Source organism: Mesoplodon mirus (assembly GCF_964341445.2).
Source record: "Mesoplodon mirus genome assembly, chromosome: 9".
NCBI classification, from domain to species: domain Eukaryota; kingdom Metazoa; phylum Chordata; class Mammalia; order Artiodactyla; family Ziphiidae; genus Mesoplodon; species Mesoplodon mirus.
In genome coordinates this window covers 113,856,306-113,874,731 of record NC_138985.1, presented here as the reverse complement: position 1 = coordinate 113,874,731, position 18,426 = coordinate 113,856,306, and the positions used below count along the sequence as shown (strand labels likewise).

At 44.8% G+C, this 18,426-nt stretch overlaps 2 protein-coding genes across 3 annotated transcripts in view; one reads left to right on the top strand and one right to left on the bottom strand.

Moving 5' to 3' along the window:
- The window catches only part of LMBR1 (limb development membrane protein 1), a 165,871-nt gene extending 160,703 nt beyond the window's left edge, over window positions 1–5,168 (top strand). The window contains exons 18-19 of one of the 2 annotated variants that reach the window (XM_082633090.1): window positions 3,393–4,589; window positions 4,923–5,168. The gene's annotated coding sequence lies outside the window, so the exon portion shown is untranslated. Of the gene's footprint in view, window positions 1–3,232; window positions 3,288–3,392; window positions 4,590–4,922 lie in introns of those variants that run through there. The other variant, XM_082633088.1, reaches the window with a different exon arrangement.
- Window positions 5,169–5,440: 272 nt separating this feature from the next.
- RNF32 (ring finger protein 32) overlaps window positions 5,441–18,426 on the bottom strand; it is a 36,366-nt gene continuing 23,380 nt past the window's right edge. Inside the window, exons 8-9 of the mRNA XM_082633097.1 lie at window positions 6,790–6,957; window positions 5,441–6,118 (exon numbers count right to left, since the gene is read on the bottom strand). Of these exons, the coding sequence (XP_082489223.1) occupies window positions 5,888–6,118; window positions 6,790–6,957 (399 nt within the window). The 3' untranslated portion in view covers window positions 5,441–5,887. The remainder of the gene's footprint in view (window positions 6,119–6,789; window positions 6,958–18,426) is intronic.

The following is an 18,426-nucleotide window of genomic DNA, read 5'->3' as shown; positions in this document are numbered from 1 at the left end:
TGCACAGCTGCCCTGCCTGCCCTCCTGGGGCTCCTTAGGAGATGGCAACTCGTCTTGCACTCAGGCCATCGCAGTCAGGTCCGACATGAGCACCTGAATGCAGTTCCAGCCGATCCTTGGTCAGCTTTATTGTTTCCCCAGATGATGAGTCAGTTGTGGCAGTTTAGTAAACACTATGTGTGATTTCAGTGCCTTTTCCATAAACCAATTGTCCATAAAATCAAGCTTATTTCTAAATTCTATAACCTGAAACTCTAATTAGTATATCTCATAAACTGTTTTGAAGATTATTCGCCTGTTTTGATGTAGCAAACACTAACCTTGTGTTCGGAATTATGAATACTTAGACGTACTCTTCATTTCATGGAGCTCTTGTCAATGACTCATTCTCCTCTGGAAACTTCCACATAGTATGGTGACATCACTGTATACACTTGGCTTATAATTTGGAAGGTACATTCTTTTAGACATTAGCATTCTTGTTGGCAAAGAAAATTCTTGTTCACAAAACATCTCAGAGACAATTGATCAAATTTGTAGATTAGCTAACACTATTGTATCAGTGTTAGTTTCTGGTTTAGACAATTTTACTATGGCATGTTAACATGAGGAGAAGCTGGGTGAAGGCTACATGGGAATTCTATTATAACTTTTTTGTACATCTAGATTATTTCAAAATTTCAGAAATAGCATGTAACAAAGAATTTTGCCAAAGTGTAATCTTTGATCTTCTTAGGCCTTTCACTCTCCGGGCAGAGATAGGTTATGGCCTGGGCTCATGAATTCAATATTACAACTGGGTATTGGGGCTTATAGAAAACTTCATCCCCTAACACTACCATGAGAACCAGGGATAAAGTTTTTAAAAAGTCTTACACCAATTTAGGTAAGTTAGATGTACATCCACACTCCCTGCAGAAAGCAGAAAGCAAGCATTTGATGGTTCCAGTACAGTATTGTTAACTCTGGTCCCCATGCTGCACATTACATCCCCAGGACTTATTTTATAACTGGGAGTTTGTACTTTTTGACCCCCTTCACCCATTTTGCTCACCACCTCCATCCCCCTTCCACTGGCCACTGCCAATTTGTCCTCTGTATCTATGAGTTTGGTTTTTGTTTTTTTAGATTCCACATACAAGTGAGGTCATATGGTATTTGTCTTTCTCTTACTTATTTCACTTAGTGTGATGGCTTTAAGTTCCATCCATGTTGTCACAAATGGCAGAATTTCCTTTTTACAGAGGAATAATATTTTACATACCACATGTTCTCTAACCATTCATCCATTGATGGACGCTTAAAATTGTCTTCATGACTTGGTTATTGTAAATAGTGCTGCAGTGAATATGGGGATGCAGACATCTCTTGGAGATCCTGATTTCATTTCTTCTGGATACATACCCAGAAGTGGAATTGCTAAATCATTTGGTAGTTCTATTTTTAGTTTTCTGAGGAACCTCCATACTGCTCTCCATGGTGGCTACGCCAATTTACATTCCCACCAACAGTGCAGGAGGGCTCCCTTTTCTCCACACCCTCACCAGCACTTATTTCTTGTCTTTTTGATAGTAGTCATTCTAACAGTTGTGAGGTGATATCTCATTGTGGTTTTGATCTGTGTTTTCCTGTTGATTACTGATGTTGAGCATCTTTTCATGTACCTGTTGGCCACCTGTATGTCTTATTTGGAAAAATGTTTATTCAGATCTTCTGTCCGTTTTCTAATCAGATTATTTGTTTTATTTGCTATTGAGCTGTATAAGTTCTTTATGTGTTTTTGGATATTAACCCCTTAACAGATAAATGATTTGCAGATATTTTCTCCCATTCTGTAGGTTGTTGCCTTTTCATTTTGTTGATTATTTGTTTTGCAGAAACTTGTTTATTTTATATTTTTTGTTTATTTTTGCTTTTGTTGTATTGCTTTTGGTGTCAAATCCAAAAAATAATTGCTGAGATTTATGTCAAGGAGCTTACCACCTGTGTATTCTAGAAGTTTTATGGTTTCAGGTCTTACGTTCAAGTCCTTAAGTCCATTTTGAGTTGATTTTTGTATATAGTTAAGACTGGGGTCCAGCATCACTCTTTTGCATGTAGCTGTCCAGTTTTCCCAACATCAGTTATTAAAGAGACTTTCCTTTCTTCATTGTTTATTCTTGGCTCTCGATCATATATGCGTGGGTTTATTGCTGGGCTCTCTATTCTGTTCCACTGATCTATTTGTCTTTTTATGCCAGTACCATATTGTCATCAGAGTCAAAAGCCTCAATGTCTTTTGAATGAGAGATAGTCTCTTTAAAAATTAGATAGTCTGGCAACGTTAAGTTCCATGTTTCAGGATCATGGATCCTAATCAATAACCAACTGCTTTCCCGCTTATCTGTTATTGCTCAGCCGCAGAAGGCATCTGAGTTTGCGCCACTAGAATAAGAGCTGAGATCCCTATGTGACTTGCTTAAGTAGGCACTCTGGTGCTGTTAGCGCTCACTTCAGGGCGGACTCGGGGCCTCGTCTTCGCGTGTCCTCTGCAGGCTCTCAGCTTCCCCGGGAGGAAGTTACCTGTCCACACCCTGTTGTCCATTGAGGTGTAGCAGTACACGTTGACCTTGGTGTGAGGTCATCAGCCTGTATGAGGAATACTTCACAAGATCTGTCCCATGAAACTCACCACTGTGTCTTGGGACCTCAAAGTGAGCACCATGTGTTTATGATGTCATACAGCCGCCTTTTTGTGGGAAAAGTCATGTCTGAGGCAAGCATCAGAGTGGTGGTCTGTGAGATAGGAGGACTGTTGGTGTGAGTTGTCTGGACCCCGAGTGCTCAGGAGCAGCCTGGGGGGTGCGTGGCCTTGGCTTGAGCTCTGAGTCTGATGTGGAGGGGCAGCGGCTAGAGGACGTCAACCAGCTGACTCCCCACGGCCGGTGTTCTTGAAAGGAGATCCGAGCCGTACTCCACAGCCACCCCAGTTACCAAGTCAAAAAATGGGAGAGAGGAGGTACTTTTCTTAGAGAGAGAGGGCAGCCATTTTCTCCCTGAACGCTCTTTAACTCACGGACAAGAGGAATCACATAATGCACGGTTTTTCTGTTTGGGGCCACTGCTAGCTCAGGTGTGTGGGGTATTCATCCTGTGGATGAACATCATCAGCCTCCTTCTTGCCTTCTTTTGCTACCGCTCATTTCTTTCTTTCTTTCTTTTTTTTTTTTTGGCTGCACCATGCGGCATGCAGGACACTAGCTCCCCGACCAGGGATCGAACCCATGCCCCCTGCAGTGGAAGCAAGGAGTCCCAGGCACTGGACCGCCAGGGAAGTCCTCTTGTTTCTTTCTCTTCTCTGGTTCCACCTTAGTTTGTGCTATCTTGTGCTCATCAGAGCTCTTTGGTTGCAGGTGCCAGAAACCAAATTCACCAAGCCCAGGGAACACATCTGGATCTAAGGCACAGTTTGCAGCCAAGCCCAGCTGAGCCCACCACAGAGCAGGCAGCCCCCATCCAACAGATAAGTAATAAATGCTGCTTGTCCTAAGCATTTTTACAGCAATGGGACAATAAAATCATACTCCCTGATAAAATGAAACAAAACTGGGATTTACTAATCAAAATGATAATAAACTAAATACCCAACCACTTGGAAAGGTAAAAATGGTATTTGTAAATAACTCCAGAAATTTATGGATTATACATGGATTTAAATAGCATCACAGACTTTCCCTCTCCCAAATGAGTCCTCCACCAAACTCACGCTTCTTAGGGCCCCAACTCTTTCTTGGACAATGACCCATTTTCAAATGAGACCTGAAGAGGCTGTGATGTAATCGTATAAAAGTCCACATGGTGTTCGTGGCTTGACCTGAGAATGTGTTGTCGTCTTCAAACTGTCCAGAGAAGCAGCTACTCCACTGAAGTGCTTTTTTTTTTTTTTTTTTTTCTTTTTACTGTTCTGTGGTTGTAACTTGGTCTCCCCCAGGCTTTGTTGGGCATGCTGTTCCAGAAGACTTGTCAATAAGAAAATTACCTGATTTGCCATCGACTTTCACAGCTGTGTGAGACTCACCCCTGAACACTCATGGGGTTTTCACTGCCATGTTCCCCAATGATGACCAATCCCAGATTTCCATCGTCACTGATTTTCCCTGTGTACCCACTGCCTACAATTAACTAAGGCCTAGGTCAGTAGAGTACTTGGTTGCAAAGAGCAGAGATGGACTGTGCTCACTTTAGCAGGAAAAGAGATTGCTGGAAGGACTTTTGACAGCTCACAGATTCAGTGGGAAGGCTTGAGACATGGGTTCAGAAAGCAGGCAGGACTGCCGGGAGTCTGGGCAGCCACACCCAGCCATTGTGCCCAGGGACATGGTCACACGTGGCCCTTAGGGGCCTCTGACTATCACTGAGTGACCTGGGCATCCCTGAACTCTCCCCACCGATTCCAGGTCTGGGGCCTGGAGTCACACTGACCCGGCTTTCAGCGGACGGCTGTGCTCTGCCTCGTGGGCCTTCCGGATGGAACCGTGAGGTCTGGGACCCAGCCTGCCTCTGCCGTCGCACAACAGAAGTGTCCGCTTACTCTTTAAACCATTCTCCAGGTTAGTCTCCAAAGTTTGTAAGAATCACATCAGATCAGAACAGCTCCACTGTGATCGTTTCCCTGATAGCCAGCCAACCTGACGTCCATGCCCCCTATAACTCCACCATTGAAAAGTGAGCACACGCCAATATATGTGGATTTACTCATTTAAATGACGCACGTATATATGGCTATATATAAATAAAAGATATCAGATGAGTGTTTTAAAAGGATGGGGTAAAAAATAAATAACGTACATTTAGTATTTCTTCCCACACGACACTGGGGCTGTTCTGCACCCTTGGCAGGCGTGCTCCTGGCCTTGGCAACCTGTCTGTCTTTTTCCTTCCAGGCCGGGCTTCCTGTTTCCTTGCCTGCAGTTAGCTGTGGCTGCAGTCTTGTGTGCCAGGTGCCCCGGCGTGGCCACAAACGTCTCTGCCTCAGCACATGGGAGAGTCACTGGGGAGCCCGGGCAGAGCCACGAGCCACGGGCCACAAGCCAGGGTCCACTTAGAGAAGCCCCTCAGCCCTCACCCGCTGCCGAAGGGCTGGGGTTCAAAAGAACAGGCTGCTTTGTCCATCCCTGAGGTTTGGGCCTTATCTGTTCCAGCAGCTGGGGCACCTCACCATCACAACTGTGCTTCATTCTTGTAAGTGACCAGGCTCCCAGGAAGATTTCGTGGATTTCTTCACGTATGAACTAAAATGGTATATGTGGCTCTAAGTCATTACTATGTGATTTACTATTTTCTGATGTTGAAACGACTGAATATTTTATTTTCATATCTTGGGTTTATATATTCAAAGTGCTGAAGTACAACAGAAATTTATCCTATAGAAATAAAGCAGTTACTGCAAAACAAGAGTTAGGAGCGGCAGAGGACCTTTAGGTTACTAGCTTGTGGTCGACACTAGCTGTAGGTAAGTACCCAGCCGCGCGGGGGCCAGGCCTGGGAAGACAGAGTATTGTAACCCTACTGGCAGCTCCCCTGCAGGCCAATCAGAACCGCTGTGGAAATGGGCCAGTGAGCCAGGCTACTGTGTCAGAAGGGGGTCCCTTTACTGTTTCGAGCAATTCCAGCTGGCTCACTAGACGCAGAGCAAATCAGCAAATTACAGAACCTCTGAGACAGAAGTTTTTAGTCCATGCCTCACTTACTTCAACTGATTAAACTCATGAATCTGAAGTTTTCTTTTTATAAAGACTAAAATTGGATGGGTTGTCAGCTTTTAAAATATCGTTAGCTTTCCTAAGTACAACTACCAAAATTAAGGTAAACCTTTCCCCCCAAATTATATAATTTTATTCCTGTGAATTCAACATTCAAGAATTTTCTTTTGATAGCAAGAGCGGCAGAGAGGACACACGTGGAAGGGAGAACTGTCCCCCAAGGAGAACTCCTCCAGAGCAAGGAGACACGTGTGGTGAAACACATGTGAGCAGGACAGGAGGACCGTGTGCCGTGACGAGAGGGCCGGGTGAGCCTGGCTGCCAACGGAGAGCGGGCTGAGGCAGATGGAGCACTCGGGGCTCTCCCGGAGCAGGGCCTGCAACACAGAAGGACACGGGAGTTTGTCACGCAGGTTGTTAGTTTCATCATAATAGGAATTTCTGGAAATTTAAGTGAGAACTGTATACTGACAGACATTTCATTCTGTGTTAAAATGACATTAATTATATACGTACTCTGCTACTCTTGTGAAGAATGGAAAGGGACAGTAACCCACCTGGGATAACCCATTTTGAAACACAAATAGTTTATAAAATGCTGAACATTAATAATACAGATTTTCTTTGAATTAAGCAATGAAGAGTAGTCTTTTTCAAAATTCTTGATACTATGTAGCTGCTAAACTTCTTTATACATTTTCCTCTTTCTGTGATTTTCTAAGCAAGTGTTTCCTCTGTGGGATTTGGAGTGTCGTTCTTTCACGGCTCCTACAGATGCAAGAGGAGGGCAGGCTGGGACCTGCGGGGAAACCCCGGGGGGTGGGGGAAGAGCATGTGGGGAGGCCTTTTCCCTCGGCGCTTTCACAAAATGCCATCATCAAAGCGGAATTTCACACTCAAGGGCCTTGGCGCTCACCCCAGAGTGGGTGGTGAAGGTCCTGGGGCCCCATGTGCTGTGGGCACAGGCCGGGCACCCCCTCTCCTGGTGGGTCCCCCCGCAAGCCAGCACTGCAGAGCCGCTGGCTGCCCTGTCCCGGGCACAGCCTACCTGTGTCTGTATCTTCCCCCAGTCCTCTTCCGTGAGCTCGTGGCCACACGTGTCCTCCAGCTGCTGCAGCACGCTGCGGTTGAGGGCCAGGCAGCGGTCGATCTCTGAGAAGAGCTCGTCTATGTCCGTGTGGTAAGAGCAAAGCAGGCGGTGGCTGATTTCTGTGAACTGGGGACACGGCGGGGGCACACTTACTCACAGGCAGTGAGAAGTTCTGGAGGTGGGTTGAAGGGAAGCACCTTCTTGAGTCCCGACCACCCTTCCTGCTAATTTCCCTAAGGCCCTGCCTCTGAAGAGTACTTCTTGGGGAAATAGACACACGGCGATTTCCTTAATCACTCCAAGTCCAGAGAACTGGTGCAGAGATTTTACCAGAACGGGGCACCTGGTTGTAAGCCTTGCTTGTTAGCAGGGAATACATTGATGAGACGTTGAGAGGAGAAAGGATTAGAATTTTGCACAAGTAGTCACATGGTCATCCTGGTCTGGCACCAGTTACTCTAGTCTTCACAGGGATGGTCACTGCACAGTGCCGCTTTCCTGGGGCCACCACCAGGCCTTCGCTAATGAGAGCTGCTTCACTTGCCCTTGCTCCACAGCATCTTCCCCTGTGGTTGCAGATTGTGAATGATCATTTTAGTGTGAACGTTTTAAACAATGTTTTTAAAAAAACATTTAGAAAGTAATCTTTCCAAGAGAAAGATTATCTCTTTCTTTCAAACTGGTTACTCATTCTGCTTTTCTCACCGAGCTCTAAAATCATAATTTTGAACCCCACCCCTTGCCTAAGGACCTTAAAAAATAAGCTGAGCTAATCAGCTTATGGACAATTGTTATGTCCCCTTGCTACAGAGCACATCTTTAGAACTTACCTTAAAGTCCTGTTTTCACTGCCGGTGTACATAACGGAGACAGCGTGTTACATTTTATCTCAAACGTTTGTTCTGCTTTAGAAGTGCTAGCCTTAAATACAGTCTCTGATGTTCTGCCAAGCTCAGTCCTTTTATAAAAGTCTAAATTTTGGTACAGAAAGATTTACAAAAGCACAGTGATCTCAGGACAAATGAGTGAGTTGTTGGCTGTGGCATGCTGTCGCCTCCTGATGGCAGCAAACCAGAATTGCCAGGATGAATGCACGCATTTGCAGTGCAAGTTCCCTCACCTGTGATTTGTAAAGTGCAATGTGCCTAGATCACGTGGGAGGTACATGGACTCATGCGTGACTTCCCCCAGATGGACCAAAGTGTGTGCATTTTTGGTCCGTTAAGTGGTAACAGTTGCTCACTACAAAGTAGTGGAACTGTGATATCCTCCAGCCTCCCTACTCTGGACTCAGTCTGGCCTTTGGAAATGTTTACTGTGTGGGTCTCTCTGATCTCTGAATTGTAATCTCCCAAATTAGGAATCTTGTAAGTCTTCTGTGTATACCCTTCCATCAAGATGCCATCCACTCCTTTTTAAAAAAGACAAAGTCGTATAGTTATTGGTTTATTAGAAATTTAACGTCTTAAACTTTTTAGGGTTTTTGTTAGTGTTTTGGTTACAGTTGCGCAGGTTTTAGATGGCTTGCCCATTTTCCCATAAGTCCTGCATGATTTTTCGGGAACATACACATTAGCAGGGATGCCTAGATAGCTGAGTGATATTGTGATTCCAAAGGGCTTCAAGGTTCCAGACGTCGGTCTCCTTAGATGGGCTGGGAAGGAAAAAGAGTTTCATGGATTTCAGTTACGTTGTAAAGGCCTGGATTATCACTGTGGGTTCAAATCCAGACTCTCAGTTACTAGCTGAGTGACCTTGGGCAAGTTACGTTCGCTGTTGAGGGAATCTTATGAGAAAGGACTGGGCAAGTTCATTTGTACCCCCTCCCTTTTTTTTAGATTCCACATACAAGCACTATCCTATGATATTTGTCCTTCTCTGCCTGACTTACTTCACTCAGTTGAATTTATCTACAAAATGGAAATAGAGTCACAGATTTAGAAACAAACTTATGGTTACCAGGGGGTGAGGGGAGAGGGATAAATTGGAAGACTGCGATTGACATATACACACTACTATATATAAAATAGGTAACTAATAAGGACCTATTGTATAGCACAGGGAACTCTACTCAGTACTCTGTAATGACCCATATGGGAAAAGAACCTAAAAAGGAGTGGATATATGTATATGTATAACTGATTCACTTTGCTTTACACCTGAAACTAACACAACATTGTAAATCAACTATACTCCAATAAAAATTTAAAGAAAAAAGGCCTGTGAACAGCTGGGGCACAGGAGTAAATGGTTTTTATTAAAGAGATTTGGGGATAGGGCTGTATTTGGTCTTATTTTTTTTCTCTCCCTGATCATCTCAAAGTGCTGTATGATATACTTGGAAAAAACCCTTTTAGTATAATTGTTTTTAGAACTTTCTAAAATGTAAGACTTCACCAGCTAGTCTAGATCGACACTGTCTGCAAGAAATGTCACGTGAGCCATGTCTAATCTTAAAATTTATAGGAGCCACATTAAGAAAACTTTCTAAATAGGTGGAATTAAATTTAATATTTTATGTAACCCAACATATCCAAAATATTTATCACCTCAAAATGTATCAGTTGAATAAGCTATTGAGATCTTTATATTCTTTCCTTCCTGAAAGGCTTTGAAATCCAAGCACGTTGTGCACGCGCATCACATCTCTATCTGGACTGGATGGCCACAGGTGGCTTGTGGCTCCCTGCACTGGACAGTGTGGCCTGGCGGCTCAGAAAGACATACACTAGAAAGGAGCGACCATCATGTCTGGGCACGGAGAGGTAGCCAAGCCAGGGCCACTTCGATAGCTCCTTTGTTAAACGTTTGAAGACTGATGTAAATGGTAGGTGTGATCTGTTGTTTAAAGGGTGTGACAGTGGTGGCTGTCACCTGCTGGCTGTCTTGCTCATCCTTCCCGAGCACAGAGCGGTCTGCAGAAGTTGGCGTCCCATCCAGAAACCACGTTCCCCATTCCCCCTGTGCTAGGTGGGGCCACGTGACACAGCGTTTCCAATGGGAATGGGGTCTCTGGGCTGGACACACAGGTCTGTGAGGCCCAGGGGATGGTAGGGCAAAAGGACGGCGGGGGACAATATCTGTGTCTCACAGGGTGGCATGCTGTGACTCAGGTCACTGAAGCTTCTATTTTCAGTCGTTGAAATTAGGGGTTTATTTGTTTCAGCAATTAGCAGTGTCCTGGTTGAGAGACTGTGGCTCTTTCATGGAGCTGGGCAGGATGAAAGGAACTGAGCACATCGAACCTCAGTCATTTAGGTGTGTGATGCGCGGGACATGTTCTCCATGGACGTGGAAGACTTTCCCATTTCAAGTATCCTACTCTCTTGGACATCCCATGTGCGCGGTTTGTCTGTTCATTCGTTTTTATGTGGATAACCTGGCGGGATGCCATGTCTGTGTAAGTCACCTCCATCAGAAGGTGCCTTCACGGACCTGGTGTTCCCTTCCAATTCCCATCTGTCCTGCAAGAAGACTCGAGCCTGCGTGGGCAGCGGGCAGCAGCTGTGGTGAGTGAGCCTGCCCAGCCTTGGTCCCTGGGTGTTAACCAGGATGCGTTCTGGGATTCAGGGAAAGGCCATGCTGTAACACGGCAGGCGGCCCATGGGCTTTGAATCCAGGCACCTGTGTTTTGGGGTTTTGCATGCAGTTGTTTTTCAGCCGTACTTGGAGGTCTGGAGGAAGATGCTTTTCCGTCTATGAATCCAATTCTGTTTCTTGCTGATTCTAATTACACTTGTCTGGCAGCTGGATCCTAGCTTATGGGCTCCAGCTGGCAGTGTTTCATTTTCTCTGTTCCTCAGCCTTTCAAATACCTGATAATCTCCAAATAAACTATTGAAAGTAGAAGAGTTCCCTATACTTTATAAAAGGAAGAATTACTTGGAAATTCATACAACTGCCTTCCAATTAATGTTTTATAACTCAGGTTTTCTGTAAATTGGGTTTTCTTGAAGTGTGAGATATTTCCCATATAGACCTGTAAGGTAAGGTCTTTTCTTCCTCCAAAATTATACCTCAGAATAAAAAGGATCACGTTCTATTCCAGACCTTACAGAGTATCTCAGATTATGAGGTATGTTCTCAAATTAGTTCTGAACAGAAGTGCTACTTGGAGCAGACAGGTTGGTGTGAAAGGATTGCAATGCTTTTTCTCAGGTGAGGTCCCTGGACCCGCAGCATCTGCATCACCTGGTAACTTGTTAGCATTGCCAACTCCCGGGCCAGCCCAGCCCTCCTTGGTCAGAACCTGCAGGTAGGAAGCAGCCGTCTGTGGTTTAACAACCCCCACGGGGTTCTGATGCTCACTCATGCTTGAAACTGCCATCACAGAAGTTTCCCGATTAATTTTTGAGTCAAAGTTATTTAACACAGCTTTAGTCATCATTCCTGGAGACGTAACCACCCAACTCCAAGTGTGAGGTGTCCCTGTGAGCTTTCAAAGGCCACTTAAGAGAGCAACGGAGTAAATGGGGAGGCCACGAGTATTTATATATCCCTCTCTGTATCTATATATGTTAATGTCACGTGTGTGGCGAGGTATCTCTGTGGTGCTCTTCCTACACGTTGAGTGAGTTCTCACGGCTTGAGTTGGAGCTGGTGTGCACGCCGCTGGGTCCCACATGGCCCCAGTGGGGACGGTCCCCAATGTCGCCTCCCTGCGCTGCGGGCCGCCTCCATTCCTTCTCACTGTCAGCTCGGGCGCTGGGAGTGCTGCACTCAACGCTAGCCCACCGTGCAGAGCTCTCCCTGGGTCCCCGGGTTCCCGCCTCTGTTTGTCTGTGGGTCGCTCTGTACGCCAACTACGGGGGACACAGCAGAAACACTTGCTGAAGAAACGGGCTCGTCAGTTTCGCAGATGCAGCTAGCGCCTCTGCGGAGGGCAGGTCTTAATGCGCCCGGCCGGCCACGCTGGCCTCCGACCCTCAGTCTGCTCCCTGCCCCTTCGTCTCTTCGGGGTTTTCTCCATGACACAGCTGGTTGAAACTGATACCGTTTTCAACAGAGTGTTTCCTGCCTCTTTCCCTCCAGGAAGGTGGGGCGCACCCAGAGGAGGCCGTGAGTCTGGTGGGGAAGCAGGCAGGGGCTCCGGGGCGATGCTCGGGTCTTCGGAGGCCGCTTGAAAACAGCCGCTCCCCACCTGGAACCACGTTCTGAATGGGCGGGGTGCAGGGTCGATGCCGGACTCAGGTGCGCTCGTTTATATTTTCCTGTCCGCAGGCCTGCCTGGCACACCTGGCATCACTTTCACCCTCGTTAACGACCATGCTTTCTTCCTCGGCTTAAATGGAAAGCATGTCGTAAATGAGAAAAATAACAAAATCCCCTTTGTATGCAGTGGTGCTTAAAGACTGAAAATGCAGGCTATTCAACCGAAGCTAAGTAATTTTGCCTTTACCCTGCCGTTTAGCTGTGGCAGGGTGAGGGATAGAAAGCATAGACGGGTCCCAGAGGAGCCTGGGCCGGGCCGGGGCACATCTTGTTCCTTTAACGACAGGGCGCCCAACCCAGCAGGAAGGCGGGGTGGGGCCGGGAGAGGGTGCGGAAGAGAGGGTCTGACAGCGAGGTGCAGGGGCAGAGGAGGGGCGGGCAGGCGTGGGCCAGGCGCCCCCAGCTGCTCCCTCGCCCTCACCTCCTGCAGGGGACACTGCCGTCCCCACCTCGGCCTCCATCGCTGATGCCAGCTTCTCCTCCCCGGGCCTCGCCCCGCCTCTCCTCAGGAAAGGCATTGCTTTCCCGTAGGATCTTCCGGTCTGGCCAGACTCTGCCCACGAATGACCGTCGTGCTCCTCCGACCCTGCGACCTCTGCACGGCCGTGCGTCCCCCGCGCCTGGGCAGGACATGCGCTCTCACCGGACGCCCAGAGAGCGCTTTTGGCCCCTTCGCTTGACACTTGTCACCGGCTGGGTGCTCATACCTTTTTCCTGTGTGTATTTCTTATCTCCTCGTTCCTTAGATTCATCTTGGCGAGGCCCTTGGCGTTCAATAAAAAATGTCGACTTTAAGTTTGCAATAGATTAGAAATGGAGACACATACATGCCCTAATGTGCATATTCTAAAGGACTGCAGTACAAGTTCCTTTGTGGGCATTAAAAAAAAGGACAGTGTCCGTGTGGAATGATGCTGAAGGAACCTGCCGTGTCAAGATTCAGTGAAGCATCGATGTTTGGCTTCTAATTATAACACTGACGTCAGCTTGTTAATAAACATCCCGAAAATCCTTCAGTATATATTTATGGCAGATTTCTAAAAGTGAACTGATGTGACTCTTTATTCTTGTGCTTCAAGTATTGGAAAGTTAGCAAGGGTAATATTTTTAAAATTTAAATCCGTATATATTTACGGACTACCTATCGTGGCCAGGTCAGAGCAATGTGCTAAGTGTAGCTATTATGAAATATTTCTTAAATGTCAAATTCCTGTGTGATTAGCAGCCTTCTCCGGTTTACTGCCTCACTGTCACACGGGTCAGAGGCCTTCAGTGGTTGAAAAGGCAAGCACCACACACGCAAAGACGATCGAGTTCTAGTTTTCAAACTAGTGGTTAATATTAATTCTATGGACAAAATACATAAAATTTTCAATTAAAAAAATGAATATCTTCTTATCTTTTTCTTTTTAAGTCTCACACTTCAGATATTTGATAAATTAAGTAATTACAAATTCAGGGTATTGATATATAAAGCAATTACTGGTCATTTACAAGTACATCCTGGCTAAACAGTAAAAAAAAAATATACTAACAAAAGTGCCCAGGTGAACTCTGTCTGCCCAGGAGGCCCCTCTCAGCATCCATCTTGATGTCAGCAATTGCTTACTAATGTGTTGACTTACGGCCGCCCTCAAAAGCAAAGTGAAAAGCCTGGAATTTACAGCATATCAATGAATCAGTTGATAAGCTTTTACTGGTTTAATATCCTCCCCGTCTTGCTGCTTGGAGCCACTTCAAGTTAGCAACAGAATGTTTGCCATCTCTATGTGATAAAGGAAGTCAAAGGACTAAACAAACTTTAAGACCATTATGCTGTTTGGCGAGATGTAAATGAAAAAAAGTAAGAGAAATCTCCTGTGGGAGGGTGTGGGAGCGGCAGCCCCCAAAGTCAACCACAGCATCTGACAAATCCCTAACCTCATTTTTTAAACAATGGTCAGGACTTTTAGCTTGGGTTGAGATAGTATAATGCATTTGAAAAGTTTTAATTGCAGCAATAAAAGGCCATACCTCAATTATATGACATATGCTAGCAGAATTTCTAGATAAGGATCAAAGGCATTCAAGGACCAACCACTGCATTCTGGGCAACACTTGGGCTTTCTGTACACACTGGTGACAGGTATGAGCACAGCAGCTCTAGTGACCTCTCCAGGCGGCTTTGATCTGAGTTCACCCGACGACGCAGGAGCGCACCAGGCCTCCTGGATCATCCCTACGGCCCCAGCGCCCTCCATGACAAAGGCGCTGCTGACTCAAGGTTACTTTCTGACGCTTACTTGTGGGTACAAAACGCAACATTTGACCCGCGCAGTTCTTACCACGGGACTGCCATCTATTTAAAAGAACCTACAGTGTAACGACTTCACTTTGCTCTGCTTCAGGCTTGTTAGGAATGTGCCAGTGATATTGCAAAGCAAGGCAGATCTGCGAAGAGAAATCCTCAGCATGTGGAAGCATGACTATTTGTAGAAAGACGGCCTCTGTATTCTACTCATTAGTTAAGGCCCAGTAGATGCAGGAAAACTAAGGTAAGAAAAGACTTCATTAATCCCCTCTGCAACACAAGAGTGAAAATGCAAGGCCACAGTTCTTTTGCAAGTAAGATAGATTAATTTATAAAAATAGAATGGCCTGAGCTAATCTAATCTAGAGTATTAAAAACATATCCATCTTGGTGAGATCTTGAAACTTTAAAGGAAACAAGCACTTCCTCATTTATTGTGCCTAAAAATATCACATTATTATCCCTCTTTGCCTTTCTTTTCTGTTGATTAGACTTCTTTTCCCTGAAGGTAATTAAACCAGTGGTTCCCAAGTATGACAAAGAAGTTTTCACCCATCTGCCAGAAAAGAAAAAAAGTGAATTCAGTGGAGTGAAATTTTTTAAAGCTAAATGGTTCAGTGTAAAGGCATATCCTTTAGTGTGTGGTCAAGTATTTCCGACTTTCCTGGTGTTGAAAAATAGTCCTCCTTTTATGAGATGATTCTGATGGTGTATGATGCTTGGTTTTAACTCTTACTTGGCAAAATAGAAAGGTTTTGAAAGTTGGCAGTGACCTTGTTGGAGCCCCGAGTCTCTCTTTGACCATCGGTAGACTCCAAAGGTCTGGAGACCACTGGAGTACAGAATTGCAGCAGGCTGCTGGGGGAGAAGGCAGAAGCTGCTGCAATGTCTTGGTCTCACTGACTAATGAGGTGGTGGATCTGACATTTATCTATTTGCCTTGGGCAGCGGGATGTATCACATGATCTATTTCTTCTAGTAATTTGCAATTTCAATTGTTTAGACTAAACATAAGACAAATTTGCATTAATTTAACTGTCACCAGTGGTGAGTATGGACATACAGCTTAGAAATGTGGCTGGTGGTTGCATGTCACCCCAGATTCAAGAACTGTTGTTCCACAGGTAATGAATTTTACCATATCTGATACTGTAGTCACTGCACATTTTGCTTTGTAAACGCTCCAATTTCTAAAATTCAAACACTGGATCTCTAATAGTCAACTGATCTAAAATTCTGTGCACATTTAGGTTGTGAGGAGGGTGACGGGGTGAAGACACGGGTGTCAAAATGCAGAGCTGAAAGGCAGGCCTGTGCAGGAAACCTGGCACTCCTGGAATGTCCTTGTCACAGAGCTAGTCTCCCGCCCAAAGGAGCCTTGATAAACTCACTGTTCACTTTGGCTTTGGAATTTATCTTTCACTGCATCTATTACTAGGAAACCTACAGACCCCAATTCTTCTGAAGCTGGGCTTCAGGATACATGTTTAGTTCTGAAAAACTGTAAAGATGAATATAGTGAGAATCCAGGATCAAGAGTTATATTTTTATTTTAAATATCTTAATCTGTGATTTCTAGATTTTAAAGCCTCATTATACTGACAAGCTTAAGTTAAAGTATTTTTACAGGTATTTAAAGGAAAATGATCAGTTCAAACTTATTTTTTTACTGAAACACACGTTCCTTGATGAACTGAATAAAATTCAGTTTCTATCATTAGAAAAATGCTATTTAATTCTTTTTGTAAAATAGGGTATACTATTAAACTAAGATAAAAGTCTTTCCTAAAGGCACCTCTGGATGATGATTTCTTTCTTTACTAACTCAGGGTGCATGGTTGTTTCATATGTCTAACATTCTTTGTCATCAGGCTGTTCTAGTATTGCACTGTGAAATACTTATTTTACTCACAGGATTGTATCTTTTAAAAACCACAAGAAAATAGCCAAAACCCCTAAATAATATATGTGTCTTAATGTATGTATAAGCCAATGCTCCACTGTTACTAAAAATCCAAGTGAAGGCGGTCACTTTGCCTCGTCGACCGTCAGTGTGTCCAGTGCTTTTCTGCACAGCGGCGTGGTGAGGTGGGGGCCGCTGACCCCTCGCTCCACCTGCAGCGTCAGGAGGGCTTTTGAAGCTCTTACCTCACACTGGGGTCACCAGGCCGTTCCCCCTGCCAGAGCGCGGGCAGAGCTCAGTGCCCAGTACGACATCTATGTTGTATTCTACTAATTTTATTTATTCACTTAAAAAGTATTTACATAATTAATCCATGTGGAACTTCTTTGAGGATAAGGTATGAAGTAATGTCTATTTTTCTCCTTCACATGAATGCATAAATTAATTGATTTTCTCAATCTTTTTCTTCACTGATCTCATATGTGTCCTTTACTGTAGACTTAGAATCCCTGTGCACTGAGGTGGGTGACTTTCTACTGGTTCATCACCTGTTCATCTAACATTTCACAAGAATCTTAGTTACCAAGATTTTATATATATTTTGATATTTAACAAGGATGTTCTACCTCATTACAACCTTATTGGGATATAACTGATGTACAACATGGTGTAAGTTTAAGGTGTACAATGTGATGATTTGATGTATTTATATGTTGGGAAACGATGACCACCGGAAGGTTAGTTAATACCCACATCATCTCACACAGTTACCATTTCTTTTTTTTTTTTTTTTTTTTTGCTGTACGCGGGCCTCTCACTGCTGTGGCCTCTCCCGTTGCGGAGCACAGGCTCCGGACACACAGGCTCCGCGGCCATGGCTCGCGGGTCCAGCCGCTCCGCGGCATGTGGGATCTTCCGGGATCGGGGCACGAACCCGTGTCCCCTGCATCGGCAGGCGGACTCTCAACCACTGCGCCACCAGGGAAGCCCACCATTTCTTTTTTGTGGTGAGAATGTTTCAGATCTCTTGGCAACTTTCAAGGCTATAATACCATACTGTTAACTGTAGTCACCATGCTGTGCATTAGGACATCTCCTAACTGGAAGCTTGCTCTCTGACCGGCATCTCCCCATTCCCCCCGCCCCTCTCCCCAAGCCCCTGGCCACCACCATCTGCTCTGTTTCTGTGAGTTCGAATTTTTTAGATTCTACACATAAGTGGAATCATACCATATTTGTCTTTCTCTGTCTGATTTATTTCATTTAGCATAACGTCCTCAAGGTTCATTCATGTTGTTGCACATAGTAGGATTTCTTCCTTTCTCTTGGCTGAATTCCATTGCAGATGTGCGACATCTTCTTATCCATTTACCTGTTGACTGACACTTAGGTTGCTTCCGTGTCTTGGATGCTGTGCCTATTGCTGCCATGAACATGGAAGTGCAGAAATCTCTGTGAGATCTTGATTTCATCTCCTTTGGAAGGACAGATGCCCAGGAGTGGAATTGCTGGATCATATGGTAGCCCTACTTTTAATTTTTTGAGGAACCTCCATACTGTTCTCCATAGAGGCTGCACCAATTTACATTCCCACCAACAGTGCAGGAGGGCTCCCTTTTCTCCACATCAGGGACACTTGGTATTTGTTGTCTTTTTGACGACAGTCATTCTAAGAGGTGTGAGGTGATATCTCATTGTGGTGTTGATTTGCATTTTCCTGATTAGTGATACTGAAGACCTTTTTCATGTACCTGTGGGCCATTTGTTATGTCTTCAGAAAAATGCCTATTCACCTCCTCTGCCCAGTTTTTTAATCAGACATTTGGGTTTTTTGGCTGTTGAGTTGTATGTGTTCTTTATATATTTTGGATAAAAACCCCTTATGAGATATATGATTTGCAAATATTTTCTCCCATTCTGTAAGCTGTCTTTTTTCATTTTGTAGACTGTTTCCAGTGATGTGCAGAAGCTGTTAAGTTTGATGTAGTCCCTTTATTTATTTTTGCTTTTGTTGCTTGTGTTTTTGGTGTTATATCCAAAAAATCATTGCCAAGACCATTGTCAAGATTTCCCCCTGTGCTTGCTTTTTTTTTTTTTAATATTTATTTTATTTTATTTATTTATTTTTCTTTTTTTGGCTGCATCGGGTCTTAGTTGTAGCATGCAGGCTCTTAGTTGTGGTGTGCAAGTT